This window comes from Agelaius tricolor, unplaced genomic scaffold (genome assembly GCF_023055355.1).
Source record: "Agelaius tricolor isolate 1412-34295 unplaced genomic scaffold, bAgeTri1.0.p SCAF_1, whole genome shotgun sequence".
NCBI lineage: Eukaryota > Metazoa > Chordata > Aves > Passeriformes > Icteridae > Agelaius > Agelaius tricolor.
In genome coordinates this window covers 22,887,004-22,910,039 of record NW_027269261.1, presented here as the reverse complement: position 1 = coordinate 22,910,039, position 23,036 = coordinate 22,887,004, and the positions used below count along the sequence as shown (strand labels likewise).

At 40.3% G+C, this 23,036-nt stretch overlaps 1 protein-coding gene across 2 annotated transcripts in view; it reads right to left on the bottom strand.

Annotated features, from left to right (window-relative positions):
- Positions 1-4,930: 4,930 nt before the first annotated feature.
- The window catches only part of LPGAT1 (lysophosphatidylglycerol acyltransferase 1), a 60,787-nt gene continuing 42,681 nt past the window's right edge, over positions 4,931-23,036 (bottom strand). For both annotated transcript variants that reach the window (XM_071426456.1, XM_071426467.1), the window contains 3 exons: positions 21,738-21,864; positions 14,404-14,510; positions 4,931-10,941 (listed from right to left, as the gene is read on the bottom strand). In XM_071426456.1, coding sequence (XP_071282557.1) covers positions 10,790-10,941; positions 14,404-14,510; positions 21,738-21,864 — 386 coding nt within the window. In that variant the 3' untranslated portion in view covers positions 4,931-10,789. The remainder of the gene's footprint in view (positions 10,942-14,403; positions 14,511-21,737; positions 21,865-23,036) is intronic.

Here is a 23,036-nt window from a genome sequence, read left to right as displayed (position 1 = left end):
TTTTTTCCCTTTTAACAGTTTTAGCCTTCTTAGCCTTCAATAGCAGATGATGCAGCAATTAAAAGAAATAAGTATGATTAACCACTAGAAAAATGTATTTTCTCTTCCTTCTGACTTGCAAACACCAAGGTGACAAAAAAACAACTAACAACTTTTGTCATACTAACTTCTGAGGTGGGTGCTATGCTTGTACTTCACCTTGTCAGTGTAACACATACTTTTGGTACCAAGTAAGGGTTATTGCCCTGACCTGGAGACTTCCATGCAGTGCTCTAAGTAAGGAATGTTTTGTTCCTGCAGTTTTGATAATTTAGCTGCAGCTCTGGCCTGTCTTACTATGCAGCTTATTCCTGATTCATCTTCTGAGCTTACAAAATGCCAGATAAAAATAGATTATTGTTCTATCTAAATTCCCATAATCCTTGTGCTCATTAAAAATAAAGTCATGTAACTGTTCTTAGTCAGGATTGCACTAATTAGTACAACTGGCACTTCTGACCTTGTGATTTCTACCCTTAATACAGCCAGGTTGGCTGTGCTGCCTGCATTAACATACCCAGGATATATAATACCTCCTTACACAACAAAGTGCTGCAGAGAGAAATGCAAACCAGAAAATAAAGGTCAGGAGCCTGTATGGAGTTTCTCCACATCCTTATCCTTTGGCTTCATTGAATATTTTTGTATTTATTTCCATATAACAAATTAGAAATTCACAAATAAAAATCAGCGGCCAACTTTTCATAGATCCTTTAGGAGACAGGGCAGCTCCCCAAAGTGCTCTTGATCAGTGGCTCTGGTTCAGGTTAGCAGTTTGTTGGTTTCTGTAACAGCTCCTGGGATCTCAAAAATTTTGGGGAGATAGCAGCACAATCTTATTAAACTTGACCTCATTTGACTGGGGTTTTTTTATTTTTAAAAGAAAGACAGATTAATATGAAGGAAGCAACTTCCCTGTTCTCACTTCACCTTAGGGAACAACTTTATCTTTTTAGCCTTCACAATGCAATAAAATTAAATGTGGGTATTTTTGTGTAGGAAATTAAAAACTGTTGGCAGCAAAGTTTTGTTCTGCAGCTGCTGATTTATGTATCGTTTGATTTATATGTGTCACTGGAGTCAGGAAATTACTAATCCATTAATCAATCTAATCCTTTCACCATCAAGCTATATGGATAAGTATTTAAATAAATTATACTGATAGGACAATCAATTCTCTGAATGTTGTAATAAAAAGCAGAAGGAACTTAACTATGCAGGTGATGGATCTACCACAATGAGAACAGGAATTTAAATAGTTCAGAGAAATACTCAGTCGTGGTAGACTGACAGGGGATATAAAAGCAGGAAAGGTAGAGAGGAAAAAACTCCATCAGAGTTTGGTTTTTTCTTTTAAATCTCTCATAACACAAGAGGAAAGGAAGAATCAATGCAAACGCAGAAGATTTATAAAGAATGAAACTTTTTCTGAAAAAAGTGCATTTCTGACAGAGTTTCCAAGTGGCCTGCAGGACTCATTAACCTTCCCAAGCTCAGAAATCTTCAGGTCAACAAAATAAAACCAAAAACTAAACCAACAAACCCTGACAGCAGGGAGGTAAAGTGAAAGTAAACCAAAACAGGGATGTAAATTTCAGTGGGCCAGGACATAAACCAACTTCTAGTGGAAGGATTAGGAAGAAAATTCCTATATATAGCAAGGTTATTTGGTGCTTGTCCCCTCCAGGGATCCTTACAATTTTCTCTGAGGCAGTTGTCCTGACTATTCTGGTGTGAGGATAATGGCTCAGACATATCTGGGGCCTGATTCTCTATGCAGCTCTCTATGCTTTCTATGCATCTGTGCTTATATAAGAAAGGAAGATATTTTAAGTTACTCCAGAGATGCAAATGATTAATCTGAAAAATTAGCATTGTATTTATTGCTATTTCTTGCAGAATTGGGGGTTGTAAGCCTGGAGCAGAAAGCAGAAATGTTGCATTGAGAAGGTAAAAGCATAAAAAAAGAATTTGCCATCTAGCTGCTAATAAAATTCTAAGCTTCACAGACGTTTGGGCCAAAGCCCATGAATTATTTATTCTTGTTACCTGCATAATGTAGGTCACAACCTCCCTCTGTAATTAGGCTAAACAGTACCTACTTCTATTTCAGCTCTGTAATAAAACATTTAAGGCAACAGTTCTGATTTCAGGACTTGAAGGATGGAGAACTGAAAACATGCCCAAGCTGGGGCTTTCCCTCCCTTCCTCATCCCGAGCTCAGCTCATTCTATTCTGCATGGAACTGCTGCCTCCTCAACCTTTTTTTTTTCCAGCCTGGAGTCCATGACTGACAGCACCTGCTGAGTACTTGTACATAGCAAAGTGGTATTTTACTTAACCCTTGGATAAGCTAAGCAGACAAGACTTCCTTCTTTCTCTAAGATTTTGCAGATTAACTTTGTAGCTTTGATTGCCTCTGCCTGGGGTCTTTTAGGGGTTGTGTTGGTACAGCTTCACTTCATGTGTGTAAGGCTTATTCAAAGATTAATGCTAAAAATCAATCTTGACCTAGATCCTTCCCTCAGCAAACAGAGAGACTTGGGTAAGGGCCTCACAGGTGCAGGTGTTAGAGGCAACCTTTGGTGACTGTTCTCACCTACAGGTGCTTCTGCCCACTTAGCAAATCCTTAGCTGCCTGTTCTGAACTTTAGGGATCAGCTCTGGTACAAACATGGAATATCAAACTGCATCTTGTGAGTATTTCCCATGGGGAATGGCTGGAGTAAGAAAACCCATCAGTTACTGCCTTAAGTGACAGTGGAACCAACACTTAATATTGGAATACACAGAAGTGGGGGAAAATTTTTTGACAGAAATGAATCTAGTGCCACCTAAGCAACATTGCTTCAGCAAATATTACTGCAGGCCTGTGGGCAATTAACAGAGCTTACTAAATGTTAAATATTATTCACAACTGTTTTTGTCATCAGCTTTGGATAAGGAATCTCCTGAAAAAGCAACCCCACCCACCTTATAGGATACAAGGTTCAGCCCTGAAGTGCTTGTCCACAAGGTCCTGTAAATTGTTTGGCCATGGTGTAACAGAGCAGAGCATTGCACATAAAATGTTCCACTGCTTTTGCCAGCTGCAAGAGAGTATTTTGTCAGAGCAGTGGCAAAAAACAAAACAAAATCCAACCAAACTCAAAACCAAAAAGCAAACCAAACCATCAGTTCTGTTCTAACAGATTCTAAGTTTGGCATTTTCATTGCAGGAAAATGACTGTCTCATCCAGCAAAGGGAGCTTTTTCTCATCTCTTTTTGTCAGGCATCTTTCTGACATCTTGTGCACGTCAACACAGAAGGTGCAGCACAACCCCCATCTAACAGCTCTGGGTTTCTCCCCTTTAAATCCTTGCTGATGAGAAGACCCAGTGTGTCTGCCTAAGAGAAATGCAGAGAGAAGGGAACACAAGAACAGTATCAGAAGCATCTTCAGTGTTGCCAAAAGCACAGGAGTAGAAAACCCAGCAGCTTCACTTCGGGGGAAAACACTGACAGGCTCTTCTTTTCTGTCTTGCCTTGCCACTTTGAGTCAATATTCAATATATGGTCTCGCTAATGTTGCAGAGGGAAATCCTACTACCCTCTGCTCCTATTTGGTCTATCTGCTCAAAGGGTCAAATCTTCCCTTTTATTTACTTCTATGTATTTACAGCAGAAATGCCACTGCAGCCCTCAGCTGCCAGAATTTCTCAACTCTTGTGTTTTCTGGTTAATTTCTCTTCCTGGAAGACATCTGTTCCTAGTAGCTAGATGACCTTCCTTTTTTCAGCATCAAACATAAACTGCACTAAGTGACTCGGACCATTCAGCAACTTGTCCTCCTTAATAACAATCAGTAATAAAAAGTGCTTTATTTAATATAATTTATGAAAATATTGTACACAGTTGAACAGATCTGCAGAATTATACTAGCTAACTGCAAATAAAAAAAATCTCATCTTCAAAAGTAATTCAGTATAAATTGACCTTTTAGTTTTTCTCCTTCAGTTTCTCAAGTGAGATTATAAAACACCAAGTCTATTGTGGCAGATAATAATGAGCCACGTTTGCCATCTGATTTAGTCTTGTAGTTCTGTTGAGCAAGACCAGTGTTGCTTTTTCCCAAAGCCACACAGAAGAGCTGTACTGAGGTTACCTTATTATTTATTCTTTGTATAGACCCAGAGTTTGATCTTATTGATCCCTTTCACAACACCCACTTTTTTGGAACTTCCAGTTTCCCAAGACATGCTACCTTTAATCCAGTAAATATCTGTTCTTAGCAGCCTTTAATACTTACACAATAACACCATTTACAACAAACTTGATGACTTATTTTTAAGCAAAAATATTGGCAGCCTTTTTATTCAGCTGCACCAGATCCCAGCACTAGCTGCTCTGAAACTCCTGATGCATGACTTCTCCAAGCCCATGGAGAAGTCTTAGCCAAACCTGGTACAAAACCAGATTGACATTAGAAAGGACAACAGACCCAAGAGACTTCTTCCTTATTCCACAGAGAGCCCAAGGACATATGGAAAGTTTAAGTTAACAGATTCTAGCTATAGAAGGTACTGACCAGAAAACCTCCTTTTTTCTCCCCCAGGAGACACCTTTTCTTTGCCTTTGAGATCAAAGTAACTGCAGCATGTAACACCTGACCACCTCAGGGGCCTGGTCTTTTACCAGTAGCCTTTCATTATTTTTCACAAGATGATTTTTTTTTTTTTTTTTTGTTAAATCAAGACAAAAATGTGGTTTTTTGTAAACCAGAGTAAGCACTCATGACATTTACACACATTTTTTATTTGCTGTTTCTGCTGAAATTAGTGATCTTTAAAAATGAAGAGCATCCTTTCAGAAAAGCTGACAGTTACGAGAACAGCAAAAATGACAATAGAGTCCTGAGAGATAAAAATTTATTTATCTGATCAGCATGTCATGATATGGTCACAACTCATACAGCTGACATTCTTATAGCCAAGAGGGATGTTTTTTCTTTTTAAAAATACATTTTTCTTTCCAGCAGGAAGGATTTTTTAAAAACAAACATTTCATACTAGGCAGGAATTAAAAACAATGGCTTTTTCAATATGACAACACGGCTGGTAAGCACTGGATACCCCACCAGTGTCTTAATATTCAGATTTCAAGTTTTCCCTCCCACTCCCCAGTTCCCCCCACCCCACACAGAAAAACACCACACAAAAAAACCAAGACAAAACCCAGATGGGAAACAAAGAGGTAGACATCACTACAACTACGGCGCTGTTTTGGAAATTGTGCGAGATGTCTCATGGTGCTCCAAGGAGTTCCTTATCCCTTCATTAGACATTGCAGAACTGGGCCCCAGCAGTGAACTCCAGAGGTGACAGGAGCCAAGAGGTGCCAGGGCTGCAGAATAGGTGGGGCTGTCCCACCTGGCACATTGCTCTGCCCAGCTGGAGTTGCTTAAAATCAGATCCCTCTTTAAAACTATGGATCTCACAATGACAACATCCTTTCCCCAACAAGGCTGGAGTCACATCCTTCTAGGAGGCAAACCAGGCTCAAGGGGGCTCAGGTTCTGCTCTTGGCACGCCCTCAGCTCTCAGAAACTTTCAGAAGACTCATTGCTACAGTGACTTGCAGAGGAACTCTGCAGCTGGGCACTGGCACAGCTTCTAGTGGGTGCTGCAGTGAGGGCTGCAGAAGCTGCTGCCCCCTCTCTCCCCTACTGCTCCACTCCTCCTCTTGCCACCTCTGGCACTGAAACATTTGTCTCTGTATCCTTCCTAATAAGCAATGTTAACTTTGCAATTAGTCGCAAATTAACACTGCAGCTGTACAGTGAACCAAAGAGTTATTTTACTATTTGTTGTGTTTACGGTAAGCACAGTAAAGGTTGTGTATCCATTAGTTATAAGCACAATAAATACAATCATCAAAGAAAATCTTCTCATCTATTAAGGATCAGAAGCATATGAAATAGTCTTGAAAAAAAAATCAACTCTATTTTTGCCACAGCAAAAAAAACAAAACAAAAAAACCAAAAAAAACCCAAACAAAACCAAACCAAACAAAAACCCCCTACAACAACAAAACCCCCAAAAAACAAAACAAAAAACCCCCCAAAAAACCCAAACAACAACAAAAACAAAAAACCAAAACCAAACAAACAAAACCCCCCAAACTAACAAAAACAAAACAAAAACAACAAAAAACAAAAACAAACAAACAAAAAACCCCACCAAACCAAAACCAAATAAAAAGAACCCCAGCCCAGGGAAAAGAAAGAGAAATGCTGCTTCTGGTATCTGTCTACATTTCTGAAAGACATCTTGGCTGCTGGAAAGATTTTATAAAAAAATATGCAATGAAATAAATTCAGCAAAATAATTCCAAACATCACCAATCCTTCGCAAAACCACTGACAGTCACTTCAGGTTTCCACATTTTATCACACAAAACAAAAATGCAGGTAACAGTGAAGGGAAGGAGAAAACTGGAGGTGAAGATAACTGCTATAAAAAAACCCCTGTTCATCATACAGTATGAACATCATGGTGGAGTAATTTTAAGTAACTAACTCATTTTAATAGGACAGTTGTTCAGTGAATAATTACTTCATTATCTCATGATAAAATAAAAGGTCTAACTTTAAAATGCATAAAGTCCTTCCAATGACAACTTCTATCACAGCCAGGCAGTCTACAGCTCTTACAGAAAAAGCAGAGCTGCTCAGAAGCATTTCTAATGTATGCAGACATTTTAAACCAGAGTATGGTTTCCATTTTGCTCTTCCCATTTATTTTTAAAAGAAGTGTAAAAACTATCAAGTATGCAATTTTGCAAAATAACCCTTTATTTCATATGGCTCCATTATTTCCAAAAAATACAGAACCCCAGATGTATAACTGTTTTGTGTGATTGTATCAGATCACCACAAAATCTTCAGCTGACTGTCAAGAGAATGTATCCAAGCCTGGGCTCATGGTTTGGAAATCCCAGTTTTAGGTACCTTTGGTCCCAAAATTTATGTCAAGGCAAAGCGGAGCAGTTGAATCCTGTCACACACAGTGATCGGTATCTGTTATTATCTTGTACAAACAGGTGAGAAAAGTTAACAGCACTTTATGGCAGTGTCACACAAAGAAAAGTTCTATCATCTGCAAGCCAAGTGAACAAGGAACAGTACCACAGTGATCGCTTTATTTTTACTGCAAAGAGATGCACCTTATTTGTGACGCTGGGGGAGGAGGGAGAGGGAAGCTTTTCATTTCCAGGAAATCAAGGTAAACTGAAATTTCACTTTTCAACATCTGGTGATAGCAACTTTAAAATAGGAAAAAAAAAAAAAAGAAAGAAGAAAAAGGGACACCACTGTTGCAAGATTCAACAGAACCACACGTGGAACCCAAGTGAGACTGAAATGATGGCGCACTCACCCCAGGGCACTGAGGAAACTGCTTGGTGTGGATGGACAGGTGCTCTTCACATCATGGGATTCACAGAGCAGCAAAGCTAAACCGTGAGGACTGACACAACTTCAACTCTAACAACTTCTTTATGAACAATTAAACATAGAAATGTGGAGATGCTTTTTGGGCAACCCTGGCAGAGAACCATCTTTATTCTTATTATTCTTATTATCTGCAATGCACTCAAATTGCTCTGCTCTCACTTCTGTGTGCAACAGCTTTCAGTTGGAATTTTTTCTGTGAATTTTTCATTTTTGATAATTTTACACATTTTTCCATTATTTTTCCCCTAATACAAATTCAATGTGATATTAATTTGTGATCAACTGTACAGTTCATTAATGTTTCTATCAAAACACATTTTGAACTCTCCAGAGGCGGCAACCCATGGATGGTGCAGCAAAATGCCCAGAAGAGCCAACTGCCAGAAGGTAGAACCAAATTGCAGCAGACAGAAATTTGTGTTTTACAGACTCACCTGCTAAGCTCCAGACAGTCTGGACCAGCATGGTATTTTTAGCACTGAATTTCCTACATATTATATCCATTTTACATTCTTCCCTTCATAGCAAAACTTATTTTATCCAATTTATTATCTTTCATGAAGCAGCATCTGAGATCATGCTGGGAGGCTCCTCTGGTGTTGCTTTCCAACAGTTTCATTCCGGTGTCACCCACAGCAACTCGGCCGTACAGAGCTGCGGTGCCAGGCGCTCTTCACATTTCCCAGTGCAGGCAGGAGAGAAGCCTGGGACATGACACTGTTTCCACACCCTACTGAAACAACAACCAGTGCTTGGAAACAAACCTCTTGTAAGAGTAAGAACTACAGAGGAACAAAGTGAAAATGAACAGGACCAGATCAATCAAACACTTGTCTGAAACATTACTGCACAGTAATTTCTTGAGGCAGCACGTGAACACTTGCTATTGACTGCAACCCACTGGGAAAATAAAAATACTGCATTTGACAAAACAAGATGCTCTTACATGGAGTTCACAGGGTCTATAAGGAACAATCTCCTGATGTGAGCAACTGCTGTGCATTCTGCTTACATAAACTTCCCTTTTTCCATCAGTCCAGTCTGTCCTAGCTCAAAATAAAATGAGCTGTATTCTGGGCATCTCTGTGGTTCTGATCAAACTACATGGGGGAGGACAGCAAGTGAGTAGCTTGCCACCTGCCTTTTGGAGTTGAAGGAGTCAGTCCCATGGGCAGCAGAATAACCACTTACACATAACAGTGCTGGGCTGCCCCAACACCCCCCTGTCGAATGGCAGATTAAATACATTCATTCCATCAGCTGAACTTTAGCAAGAACAACATGAAACAACAAATACTCCACGGACTCCCTCCCTATCAAGGCATACCTACCTCTTTTTAATGGTTACACCAGAATTCAGGTGCAGAGATGGTATTTATAAACAGCATCCTGCCTCAAACATGAAGCTATTGGCGACCACTGTACTTTGCCTCCAGCCTCCTGTGGAGTCAGGGAGGGAAAACACACTTCAGGGGACCTTACTGTGGTGCCATTTTGCATCCATCCCCACTGAGCAATCACTGCTGCATGGGGAGGGGCAGGGATGGCATATTTGACAAAGTATTTTTCCACAAAGCAAGGGGAAATTGGCACTGCCTCGTGCTTTGGTATGCTCTTTGCCCCCCCCACAGAAAGAGAACACTGGCAAGGTTTTGTATTCTGCACACCACCTCCTGTGATTCATGTAGCAGCAGAGGGAGACAGAAGGGGAATCAATATTGCTAGCTCAGAGCCAAAACCACTGAGGGCTTACTTTGTTCTCAACAAAATTACTCTGTAGAAGGCAGAATGCCAACATCTGAAGTTCTGGCTACCCTGCCTGTATTTAGAGAGATTAGTTTTATTTTAGGAACCGTTCTCGCAAATCTGTGCATAATCACATAAACACAATGCCAACCAGACCTGCCAGAAGTAAGGCTGTATATCACTGACATCCTTTCAAAAGGATCCTGCACTACACATCTGAAAGTGTCCTCTGTTCCCATCTGCCCTTCAGTTCAACCCCTCCTTATTCCAGTAAGATTTTAGCAGTAAGATTTTAGTGGTGAGCTAATTAATACTGCCCTCCATGTAGTTATTCAGAATATTTATTTTTTCAGTAGTATCTTCCTACAGATTTATGATAGCAATTATACCTATTTTTTTCTTTTTATGAAACTAGTTTTTCTTCTATTACTCCTTAGCAAAACATTAAGATGGTTGGCATTTAATTATTCAAACTCTCCCACAAGTATATTTAGCACTGTTGCAACCAGCAGGGAGAAAAAGGCCTCTATAAACCACTCCAAGGTCACCTTGGTTGGACTGCAGTATACAAAATACAAAGGTGGCTAAAAATCACCAGCAGCACCAGCAGACCTTCAGAAACAGCTAGAATTGCTCTGCCTTCCAACATGTGACAAACAAAGTTTCCCTCTGTTCCATGTCTTTCCTTCACTGACTTTTCACCTTTGAAAGTGCATTTTCAAAACTGATGATGAGGGTTTAGCTGCATTCTGAACAAAAAGGGAATTTAACCGAGTGACTTTGTATTTTCCAAGTTTCCCTGTAACACGAGACACTGGTAGCACATGGAACTCGGAGAGCTGATGGCAAGACCACAGCAGGGATGGGCTGATTCATCCCACGTGGACAGCTTTTAATCACACTGTGATGCTGCAATGCTTGTTTGAGGACCAGTGCCTCAGAGGACAGACCTGACACCAGATCTTGTTTGGGTGTTGGGTTCAGATCGATGTGTCTGCTACAACAACTGCTGACTGCGTAGCCACAAAGACACCTCCACAGCTCTGCTGAGGATTCTGACTCCAGCACAATGAGCTGCAGTAAAGTACACGTTGTGCAAATGAGGAACCTCTACCACACCAATGCTGTACACACTACTGAAGAGACAAGTTGCTGAATTTTCTGAGCTCTAACTACAATGCCAAGAAATACTTGTGGTGACAAAGCTTTCTTGTCACAGACATTCTTCTACGGTGGTTGTACGATTGCACCTTTTGTCCAAATGCTGAATTTGCTTAAGTGTGGGTGAGAGTATACATTTTTAAAAATACAGACAATTCTTAAAATAATACATCATCAGGTCACTATGTTACTGATCTTCACTTTTAGTGGAGTTTAAAATTCCCCCAAAGAGAGGTAAAAGTCCATCCAGTATTTTCCTTTACTCTTGAATATTCACATTTGCACATACAACATGATACTCATTTGCAAGAGCCTGGATTCCCATTGTGTCCTCAGGTCCCATTCCACTTTTAAAATAGGCAATGGTACAAATACTGAAAGAGGCAGTACCACATCCCTCCTGACAAAAATGCAAATGATTGTATGGCAACCAGCCACAGGTTACTGAGGGTCATCTCCCGAGAAATCGCTTTTGTCTGACCCTGGGGTGGTGGAAAAGCTCCTGCAAGAGAAAAGAAAACACACTTAATGCTTTGCCCAGGGATGACAGCCTTAATGCACCACTTTATTGCTTCTCTACTGCTTGTCCCAGCAATGGTGCCCACACAGAATTAACTGGGTACTGCTCTATGCTCTAATGCTGTCAAATTTATGACAGATTTTCCAGAAGCCTTCAAAAAAACAAAAAACCCCATATCAAAACACAACCCCTTACTTAATAAGAGCAATTTTGATTTTCTTATAAACTTTAAGCATCAACCTGAAAGCATTCCTTAGAAGCTGCTATCACTGTACTCAACCTTTGCAGAGAGATCCAACTGTCAATTAAGTTTTGTGTTATTTCTGAAGTTTTATTAGTACCTCCATGATCAAATTGAACGGATTCCATATTAAACTCTACAGCTGTTTGGTGGTGATACTGTGTACTGTGAAGAAGCAACACACATAAGTTCTTGAGGTTCCTCTTGAAAATGTAATTACACACACAACACCCCTTCTTTAAAGAACAGTTTCCACATATTGTTTGAACACTCAGTCATACTGACTAAGGAAACACTGTCATTTGCCACGGAGCTTTCCAGAAATTCTTTACTGAAATCCTTGCTTAGATGGGAAAGACTGGAAGAGATTCATCTGACAATAAAATTTGGTTTTTCCATACTTTGACTTTTTCTGACTTGCAACACTAAATTAAATGTGCCTGAATACGTCAGAGCTTTATGGCTGTAAGCAAACTATTTGCATATATTTACATCAGCATATTAAATCATCTGCGTTACACTGTACTGAGATGCACAAAGACTTGATGACACAAAGCACTTTTATTGCTGTTAATCCTGAACAGGGGTTATAAAACTCTGAATTACACCAGAGAAAATGATGAACTTGCTGCAGCATTATGGAGTCTCAACTTCTCTCAGAAGAAAATGAAATTAATGATTCAAAGAGTAAAGATGCAGCAATGTCAATTTTTAATCTTGGGAACCACACAATTTGGGCAATTAGATACCATCAGCAGCTTATCTCTGTGCTTCACATTTGCAATCACTGGAGGATCTGCAATCAAGCATTTGAGACAAAGCTTTTCTTCCTGCATGAATGCTCTTAATTAAAAAAAAAAAAAAAAGTAAACAAGGAAAAAGCCTAAAACCATCCTTGATGAGCGCCATCCACCTCTCCCTGACAGGTATTTCACACTTGGGCAGATTTGCTACATCATTATTCCCCAGTAACTCACAGCTAAGCTTCTATCTGTCCACTCTAGGCTAGATTTGTTCTTCCACGGCCCATTTGTTTTTCTGTACTAACACTGACCTCTGCTTTAAACACCTTTTCTTTTTCCCTTGTAGGTAGAGAGAGCTGTCTCCCTCTCTCCCTCCCAAGCCAGCTCTGACTCTTCCCTTTCCCACCTGAGACAAGCCAAGTACTTTTAGTTGTCCTTAACAGAAATGACGCCACCTTCCCTTAATCTCAGCTCTGATTATCTGTCCCTCTTCCCAGTTCAATCTGTATTCCCTGACAGGGAGAATGGACTGTATGCAGGATTTCCAGATGAGGTTTCTGATCTGGCACAACAAGGAGTGTTTCCATAGCATTAGGGAAGCCATTCCTTACTTTTTTCATCACCTCACACCATTTGGCTTCTGAGCACAGGGAATGAGGAGCACAATGCCTTCAGTATACCATCACTCTTTTCCAACTGCTCCTAGCTTATGGTTGGGGTTTTTTCCTTAATCGGTCCCCAAGTGTTTTTGTCCTGCTAAATGCAATCTCACTTGTGTTACTGAGGGCTTCAAGGTTGTCTTGCTGAAGAGTTCAGAGAAATCAAGAACTTGCCAATATAAGTTTTCCACTAACTGCCTAAAACAGGAGTCTGTTACCTACAGCTATTAACTTGAAATGGTTCTAATTTTATAAATGAAATGTGTAAAATGCACCTGTAAAAAATTATGGGATTAGCTTCATATCAAATTTTAGGCATACTTTTCTTTTGGTTTGGATTTCCAGAGGTCTAATATTACAGATGATCTAAGTTCTTGACACTTAAGAGTACAGCAAAATGAAGAAAGGTGCTCTGGGCTTTGTTTCTTTCTCTTCCCAAATAAAAATAAGCCAAGAAATGAATTCTTGGCTTAGTCAATGCAACCTTTTAAAGTTTCATGGAGCATTAAATGTTATCCCAGCTTTTTGAAGTAAGCTTTATTAAGAGAGAGAAGTTCCTAAGCAGTGTGTATTGTAGAATAATATAATGATGATTATGATAACAATAATAATGATTAATTATAACAGAAACAGCCCTAAGTCTTAAAACCACACCCTCCTGTGACCATGTGCCAGGTGAGTACAAAGCTGGCTCTTGAGCAGCCTCAGGGACTCCCCTCAGAGTCAACCTCAGGACCTTTCCAAGGGGTTTCAAAAAACTGCAGCAGCACTTTTTCAGTAGGCCAACTAAAGCAATGCAACCAAGTTCTCAAAAACTATAAATGGCAATAACTTTAAATTATACTAATTTATGCCTAATAAGGTCCTATGTCACAGCATTTACATTTAAAACATGTCTTTATTAATTCATACTGATTGCGCTGGCAAATTATTACCAATTATGCTATTTTGGAAGTGCATTTTAATGAATAAATCTGATTATATTAATTATACTCTAAGAATTCTAGACTAGTTAGATTTTCTAGGTATGACTTATTTCAACAGCATAAAATAATGTCACAAACCCATGAATTCTTTACAATGTATTTGCCACACGTGTATTTTAAAAGATACTCACAAAGTTATTTGTCTAATAAAGTCCAATATGTGCATTTGGATGTGATTTATATAGCAGAGTCTGAACCCTGCCATCAATGGTGGCTAAGTGACAGCAACATTTCATAAAACAAAATACAACTGTGGGTTGTTAAAGAATTCTATTTATCTCTTTAAGCACTTGGATTGATAAATTAAGTACTCAAAACTAGATTAAAGCAGGCTTTGCAATAAATCACCTCACAGAAGAAGCATCTTCATTTAACACAGTCCCCAGGAATACTAAACTCAGCTGATTTGAGACACTGAACATTTCCCATCACCAACTGTGATGCACAGGGCTGCAGATCACAGCTCCAGAGAATGTGTGCCATGTAATTCTCACAGGTCCTTCCAATCATACTTCAATCATGGAGCTTTGCCATGAAATCCCAGAGCAGCACGTTTCACAGCTGAACTGTGTGTCACTTTTTTGACAGCTCCCAAACACTACCCTACTTCTAGTGTTGCCCAGGTAATTTACCTATCCTAGGTAATTCTTTAATCATACTTTTTGCCACTAAGAAAGCAGTAATAATAGCAATAATTGTAATAGCAATAATTGTACCACACATGTGAAGAAATTACACATTCCTGCACCATTCTGAGATCCTTGTAAGGAAAGCCATTAGCAAAGCACAGCTCTCTCTGCTAGGTAGCATCCTACCTGTTTCATAGAAATGTGTCAAGAGGTCCTCCTTTTCAATGAATCGTTGATACAGCCAGTTTGTGAGAGCTTCAGGCTCTGCAGGTACATCCTTCACTGGAAAAATCCTATCAAAGAAACAAACACAAATTAAACCTAGCAATGTGGAGAACAAAACTCTTCTGCCCCAGCCCACCACAAAACAGAGACAACAAGACTTTTGTATAAATCTAACTGCATGACCTGCACTCTCTCCAACTCAGATCACAGAGGCATTAAGGGTACAAGAGTGGGAAACTCCAGGCTGCCATCCAGAACCACAAAGAGACATTGGCATCAGTCTCCACCAAATGCTGTACTACAGCTTTTGATAAAAACTACTAAGGCACTGGTTTGTTCTTTTTTTAATAGAATACCACCACACTATATTACTATTCCCTAAGAAGAATACAAACCAAGTGGAATGAAAGAAATAAAAAAATGAGAAAGTTAATTCATAGCTTTGAAGAAACAATACAGCAGGCAGAAGCCACATAATGACATCACTAAGCACCAACAGCTCTTCCACATCCCAGAAAACAAGCCCTCTGTGCTTTTCAAAGGATGCTGGCAGCTTTCTTTGAAATTTACAAGGCACATTTTACACTGAAAACTGACCTTGTACTCAAATATTGCTGCTCTGTTTTAAAAAAACACCAACGGGAGAATTGCTAGGATTTTGGTACTTATTTGCTGAATATTAGATGACTTAGAAAAACAGACACCCAGAGCAGAATTCACTGTGGTACACGCATCCTGAAACTCCCAAATAACCCACCATACCTCACTGGATTATTTCAAAATCGAATTTCCAATCTTAGAGTAAGTGTGAAACTTCCTCAGCAGACCCTCAGTGCCTTTTGATGTATAAACAAGAACTTACACATCCAGTGTGCTGTACTGGCAGGCCAAGGCAGGAGAGATTTGTGTATTAGGCTAACCTGGAAAATTCACACTCTGAAATGCAAGGCCTTTACTGTAGGTTTCTTTTTCCAGGTGAGCTCCCACTTAGCTTCTCATTTACACCATGCTTCTATTTTCATTAGTGAATTTCCATTTCATTTTCAACACAGTCTTTCTCAACTGATCATACTGCAAAGAATTGGAAGTAACACCACAATCATCTGGGAATGTCAGAGTAAGAAAATAAGGCCCTTCTGAAGAATGCTTTTGTTGCTGTTATAATTTCAACATCTTTGCCAGCTTTGTTCATTTGTCATTTGTCCTTCCTCCTTTCAGTCTGATGCATGGAAAAATAAGCTGGAATTGGGGGAGTCAAGCAGCAAGCATTGCTCTAAGGAGTGAATTACAAACCACAGTGCTTTGGCATACAGAGACAACTTCAATATAAGGAGATGAACGACTTTATTTACACACTATGGTATCACCATGAAGTCAGCTATCTCTGTAGCCTTTGGAGTAACTCTACCTACACCCTCCTGGCACTGTGGAGTTCTCTATGCTCCAGTAAAGCCAGTCCTGGTAACCAGAAATTAGCAACTGTTATCTCAGATAAAACAGAGTTTGAAGGAAAGTCTTTGCCCAAAGACAAATGTTATGAAATGGTGCTTCAGTAATCAGCTCAAGTATTCAGTCTGCAAATTAGGAACAAAGACAAACAATAAAGAACTATTTTATCTTGAAGCCCAGATACTGTACAGCAGGTTAAAATTAAACCACCTAGCAGCAAGTAAAAAACACACCCACAGAGCAAGGACCATTTTGCTGAGGGCAAAACACTTAGACTGACTTGGTGTCCCCAAACACAACTGGGCTGCCAAGCACTATTTTTACTCTCTTCTGCCAATCTGCTGTAAAGAGATAAAAGGCTCAGCAACTGAATACTGTGTTTCACAGAGTATTTTTGAAGGACAGATGCTTTACCCAGGTTTTAAGAGGGTTCACAACTAAGAGAACGTGTGCTGTCTCAGGACAGAAGTGTAGGGTTACCTGGCTTCACGTGCAGTCTCCATTGTAGACTGTAAGATATTCTTCACCTCTGCCTTCACTTCTCCCTGACCTAATGGGTAACAACTCTGTTTTGTCAAGAACATTCCTCCTAATCTGGAAACATCATAGGGTCTTGCAAGATACCTGTTAAAAACAATTTCTGAGCTGGCACTTTAATGGAGCAGTGCAGTAGCACAGGTGATAGCAGCTCTGTGAGAGACTAATGGAAGCACTGCACACCACTTCCCTGCTTGAATCCATCCAGGCTCTTGTGTGGATCAATAATGCTGCCAGAATGCTTGAATCTCTGGAGATAAATTCTGCTGCTTTGAAGTCTGAGAAGCAGCCACTGCTACACCCAGATTGAACAAACATTAACAGACTGAAAAACAACTGGTTTTCCAGTAATGCTACACTAGCTGCCACAACTCAGCTAGTGTTGTAAGTGCTGGTGTATTTAGAAGCATTTTCAAATGTATTTTTAGATTATCCAGAGTTATTTTTACCAGCAGAACATTCTTACTAATGACTGATCTAAATTAGAGATTAAATATTAAAAAAAAAAAATCCTCAAACTCTGGAAAGAAGCCCTTTCTGTACTCAATAAGGCAAAGCTAAACCCCCCTATATTTAAATTAAACATACTGCTAATGCCATGGTTCTCTGCCCATCAGATGGCTCAGCTGGCATCTGTGTTTCACAAGAACACTCTCTTGAAGGAGACTGGGTTCAGGAAGGTGAGTGAGCAAGTCTACTGTTACAAAACTCCCCACACAGGCAATCCAAAACAACAGCAGAAAGCCACTGCTCTGACAGGAACAGGGTCAAACCCAACCACAGGATGCTGGCATCTGCCAGGTCCGGTGTTAAAAGATGCAGAAAAAAGTTCCTTATTTTCAGTGAGATATGTAAACAGGTGTCCATGTGGTCAGGCATGAGCATCACCTTGGCTCTACCCCACCTTTGGGTATGCAGGATCAGGAATGCCATTGGAAGCAAACAGTTTGCTCATCTCCTCAGGGGAATAAAGTATCATTGCACAGAACTGCCAAGGCAAGGAATAAGGTCAACATGTAACATCTGGAGCTCCTGGAGTCTCTGGGACACTTGGATCTTTCTAGCTTTTGGGCAAAACTAACTTCACATTCATTAAAATAAGAGCATCTTTATTCCTGGTGTGGCAAACAAGGAATTTAATAGACTGGATAAGAATTTGACCGGAACATTCAAGCAGAATGGAAATACCTTTTTTGCTCCTCATCACAGGAACAGCTGATTTTCCTGTCCCCAGGAAAAGTGGGGAAGGGGCTAAAAGCAGTGGCAGCATAGGCTGCACTGTTCACTGGGAAGTGAAAAGTGGTGGTGGAAATAAAGACACATTTCAATGGGAATCTGCAAAGAGTCTTTTTCCAGTAATGAAGCACTACCCTGCAGCTGGAGGTGGCAGCAGCTGCAGGGACAGTCTGGGTACCTGACTGAGGGATGGCCACTTCTTAAACTGCTACACACATTTGTGTCCATGTCCCAAACCAGATTATATTAGAATAAATGACAGTCCAGGAAAAAAAAAAAAGTATTTTAAAAACCAGGAGATTTAACTGCCAAAGACATGCTGGTATATGTGAGAATTGTGGAGAATTAGCTACTGATAGGCTGTTTCTCAGAAGACACCACAGGATTTTCTGAAGTATTGCATGCTTAGAAACATTTTTCTCTTTTAAGTTGTCGTTACTGGAGAAACAACTGCTGATTCTGTATTTAAATTCTGAAATTCATGGCTACCACTATAAGTACTAACTGCCTTTTATCACCTGTCCTGCCCTGAACTGAAGTCCTGTATTACTTGCTACTCCATTTAAGTCATGATATTATTTGCTGCTTCAATGGCTCTAAATAAATCCAGGACAGTGGAGGCTGTTGGTAGATGTCAGGCATGACCAAAAATAAAGTTACTTGCGTATAAAAGTGTATTAAAATACACTGCCAAACGGGACGCCCTTCTGCAACATTCATTCAGCAACCACAATGCATTTCATCTTATTTATAGCTCGGAGCCTGGCTTATTTCAATAGATCTGTATCAATGCAGACACAAAAATAGAACTTGCTCAGCAGCTGACAGCTTGTTCCAGCAGTGGCACAGCAAAGGCTGGCGGGGAGGCAAGGGGACAGATCTGGAGCAGCCTGTGTGACACTGCCATGCACGGCCAGCCCTGCGTCACAGCTGACTCAGGCTGCCTCTGACGTCAGGGCTGCTGCACACAGCCACTGTCACACAGCCCAAACGTGGCATGGGAGCATCCAAGGGCATCACCCTGCAAGGAAACCAAGGCAAGAAACCCAGCCTCACACCATCCCTGACTGAGGGGATGCTAAGCACCGAGCCAGCTTCACAGCCAGGGGGTTTATATTTGCAAGTCTCAGGTTCTGCCAACAGAACTGCGGCACACAAGAAATTATTACTGGAGAAACCTGGGGTTCAGCTAAGAAACACCAAGCCAATCAAACTAAACAAGTGCCTGGTGTGGAATGAAAAGAAACAAACCCCAAACTTGACTCATGGCACAGAAATGGTGGGAGCTGAGAACAGCAGCCAGTCTGTGGCCTTGCTACATGGACACCAAAGCACTCAGCTTATTTCTGCTGAGAGCAATTGTAGTGAGTCTGGATTTACAGGCAACACACAGCACACAAAGCATAAACCTAAACTCTGTGAGAAGAGCAAGCAAACCTTTCCAACAGACTCATTACAAGGCAGGTCTTACAGTGATGCCTCTAGTTTGGCATGCTTTGCATGCATTGACATCTCCCACAAAAATCCCACTGCTGTTTGGCCTGGAGGAAATTCATTAGATATTTTCTTGAGTATTATATTTTAGATAGCAAACTGAGTTTTGCAGCACTTTCCAGTAAGTTATGAGGAAAGTCAGTCAGGGTCAAAAAGCTATTCAATAGATGGGTAAAGTTCTCACACCTTGTGTTTTTAGATCCAAATGTAGTAATTGTTCTTTTTTCTAGGGAGGTTTCTTTTGACATTCTGAGGAAAATCAGGCCACAGCTTAGCCTAATTATGAACTTCTGAAAATTGTGTCATTTGTACTGAAAATTGAAGTTTGAAAAGCAAGGTTCAACTCATTATCAAAATTAAGCTTTCAAAAAAAAAAGATTACTGGATTAAACCAAGCCTTCTCTGCCATTTCCACCAGCCAGAAAAGCACCTAAAAATTGTAATGTAAGCATCCTTGCTGTGTTCTCTTCTGTTGCTCCCTGAGCAGGATGAAGAAGAAATAATCCTGCAGCAAAGGCCCAGGCTATGAGAAAAGGCAACCACCAGATTTTAAAGTCTGCAAGGCAGAAAGAGACAGGTGGTGATTCAGGGGCACAGCAGAAGGAAGGGACTGACTGAGCCACCAGAACAAAAGCAGCTCGGCAGTCTCTTCTGCTCTAGTTTGAGTGGCACAGAAAATGTTCCTTTTTTCCCTACTGCTGTCAGACATCAAAACCTCAACTCTGGACTACTCTAAAAGGGAATAAGCATGTTTAAATCCTGATTCTTCTTTCATACAACAGAGATGGCATTTGGACAAAACTATTCTTCACTTTTTCCAAAGGGGTGCTTTTTTCCCCCCCTATAACTCAGTTAAAAGAAACTACATGAGAAACTATTGTGCTCTCTTCCCAGTTATTTCAAAAATACCCTTAAAATTTATTTCAAATGTTATCTCCCAAGACATTCCAAATTACAAAAAATGAGCAAGATTTTATTGCACTAAATGCAGGAAAATATAACACCAGTACAGACAGATTTTATATACATTTAAAGAAAATTTCAGAGGACATCCATGTGCCCACCTGCACCCACCTCAGAGTGCAGGGGCCATGTGCCTCAAGGACTACCAGGACTGGAAGACAGAATGAGCTCCAGGCAAACCCAAGACACTCTGGGCTCATTTCAGAGCCATCACACACCCTGTGCTTGGTCAGGGAGAGATACTGCATGGCTTTCCATTTGGGACACACTTCAACTGCTCTTACAGGGTCAGCCATGACAAACAGAGGTTATTAAAATACAGAAAGCAGTCAAACAGAGAGGCTGGGCTTGCCCCTATTTAACCCAGTGACTTAGACCTTACACCCCCCAAAAATTTATGTTTTTCTTAGAATTTCAGTACTACAAGAACTTAAACATTCAAGCTCAATGCAAAAAAGGTTGCATTTATGCTTGTGCTTGTGATCAAAGATAGGTCTGAATATACATTTAGAAGCAGGAAATTAATTCAACTTACATTAACTTACTGTTGTTTTCAAAGAAAGTATTTTTGGAAATATTTTTCAGAAGAATTCTAAATACATTCAACCTGCAATTATCCCAGAGATCTGAGAGAGTACTAAGGTGACCTGAATAAAGGACAACAGATATAATGCCATCTTATATAAATTAGGGTGTAAGTATGTTCACCTTCAGGGGAACTTGGAAGGCAGCTTTCTATAAAAAGTAAGGACAGATTTAAACACGGCTGTGGAAAGGAGCTCCTGTACTCTGCATCACACAACACTGACACAGCTGTGATGATGGAGAAGGTCATTCCCACTTAAACTGCCACCCAGGGGATCCACACAAGACTCCTTGAAAGCTTTCTATAAAAAAAAGCTCTCCAAATCATCAAGAGGGAGTAAGACAAAATAATGTGATTTTGGGATAAAATGCAACAATTTACTTAGTATAGGAAGTGTTAAAATACTCCTGGAGTGAGCTGGAATTCACTGTAAACTAAAAGCAAAATTCAACTTCTCTCCATCAGTTTAGGTCTTGAGACAAAGAACTGCTGAGGAGAAAAGTTTTAATAGTCTCCCATCCCAGCTGTCAATGAGAGCTGCAACTTTTTCAAGCTGCTTTTTCCAGCTGTTTGCTCAACTACTTAAAGTATTCTTTGAGTGAAAAAGCTGGCCTTTCTTTGTCAGAAAGTTAAATAGAATATTTTATTAGGAAATCTGTTTATTTAACAACAGTGATTTTTAATTAGTTGTCATTACTAAAAACAAAATTTTAAAAAGTTGGGTTTAGCAGCACCTTAACACTAAAGTGAAAAAGATGATTACCATCATTATACCTGATGCCTTCAGGTATATTCCCCACAACTCTACTCAACCACAGGACACTAGTCCAAAACTTAAATGTCTGTCCCAAGATACAGAATAGTCACCAAACTTTGAAAAAAAATATTGTGTTTAAATAATATGAGTTGCCCACCTGTGTGAGACACAAAAAACCCACTCCCACTGCTCCTGATTTCCCCCATCCTGAAATGACACAAGTGATTTGTGAATCCTTGAGCTCAGTGTAGGAGGAGCAGCTTCATTTCCTACCTGTAATGCACGTGTGTCACTGCTGGCTGTCGGTAGCCAAGAATCCAGGTCTGGATGTCTAGAGGTTCACCTTTGGGATATGCAATGGTTGTATCTATCACCCACTGGAGGCCTTTGGATTTGCTCTCTAGGAATAAAAAAGAAAATTCCATGTCACTTATTTGAGAGTTATGCAGTTTTTATATCACTTCCTGAGGTATGAGGCACAAATAAGACCATCAAGAATCAAATCCAGATTTCATTATAGGGCACAGAAACACCCTTACTAACATCAGCTGGACCTACATTTTATTTCATGGTTATTTCTGCTGTCCTTAGATACCGTGGTACACAGAATAGAACAAGTTCACTCACCAGGTCTGAGTACAGTCACAGGACATCTTGGCTCCAAGGTCAGGTGCTTCCCCCCATTCACCAAAAGAAAAAATCCCAAAATAAACATCCAAGCTTCTTGGTCTGCACTTCAAGCACATGTGCACCTGGGCCTTTCTAAAAGATCACTGATGGAGCAGCAGCCATTTAGATCTCTCAAAAGTTCTTAAAAATGTGAGTTGCAGGATGAAGAAGAAAAGCTTCACTATCAGGGTGTACTCAGGGTAAGAAAGCAAGGAACAGAAGCTGGTCAGTTTTCAGAGAGGGGAAGATACTGCACCCACAGGGTTCCAGGAGAGGCTGACACCATTACATGCTCATATGCTGCTCAGCCCACTTAGAAACTGAAAAAAGGATCAAAGGAGGTGAAAATATTTGCTATTAAGATAAGTAAAGAGAATCAAATCTGTGGGTCCCTTCCAACTAAGAATATTCCATGACTCTATTAAAATCTGAATATATGTTACAACCAGCAACAGTCCAGGTCATAAATCAATGACCCCTCTCTGGTCTTCAATTCACAGGTTTGCTAAGAGGAGAGCAGCAGATCTGTAGAGCAAACCAAGAAGGAAGGCCACACTCCCAAGATGGCACTTGGAGGTTAGCCTGTGAATTTTCTCTTTGTTCTGGAGCTGTCCTGTGTCTGAGGTCCCATTATGCCCCAGCCAGCAGAGTAATGCTCACTTACTGCCTGACAGTACAACATGCTCACACCACATCAGGCAGTATCTCTAAGGATTTAAAAAGCTGACTATCACAAACAGCCACCCATGGGCAAGAGCATGTAAGGAGTGTTAGCTTTTAGTACAAAGTACAATACTCCTCAAGCCTGCAGCTGAGAAAGCTACAAAAGAAATGTAACAGAGGTTGACAAGAGCATTGCCAGCACCAAGAACATGTACTGGGATTGACTGTTCACCATCCTTC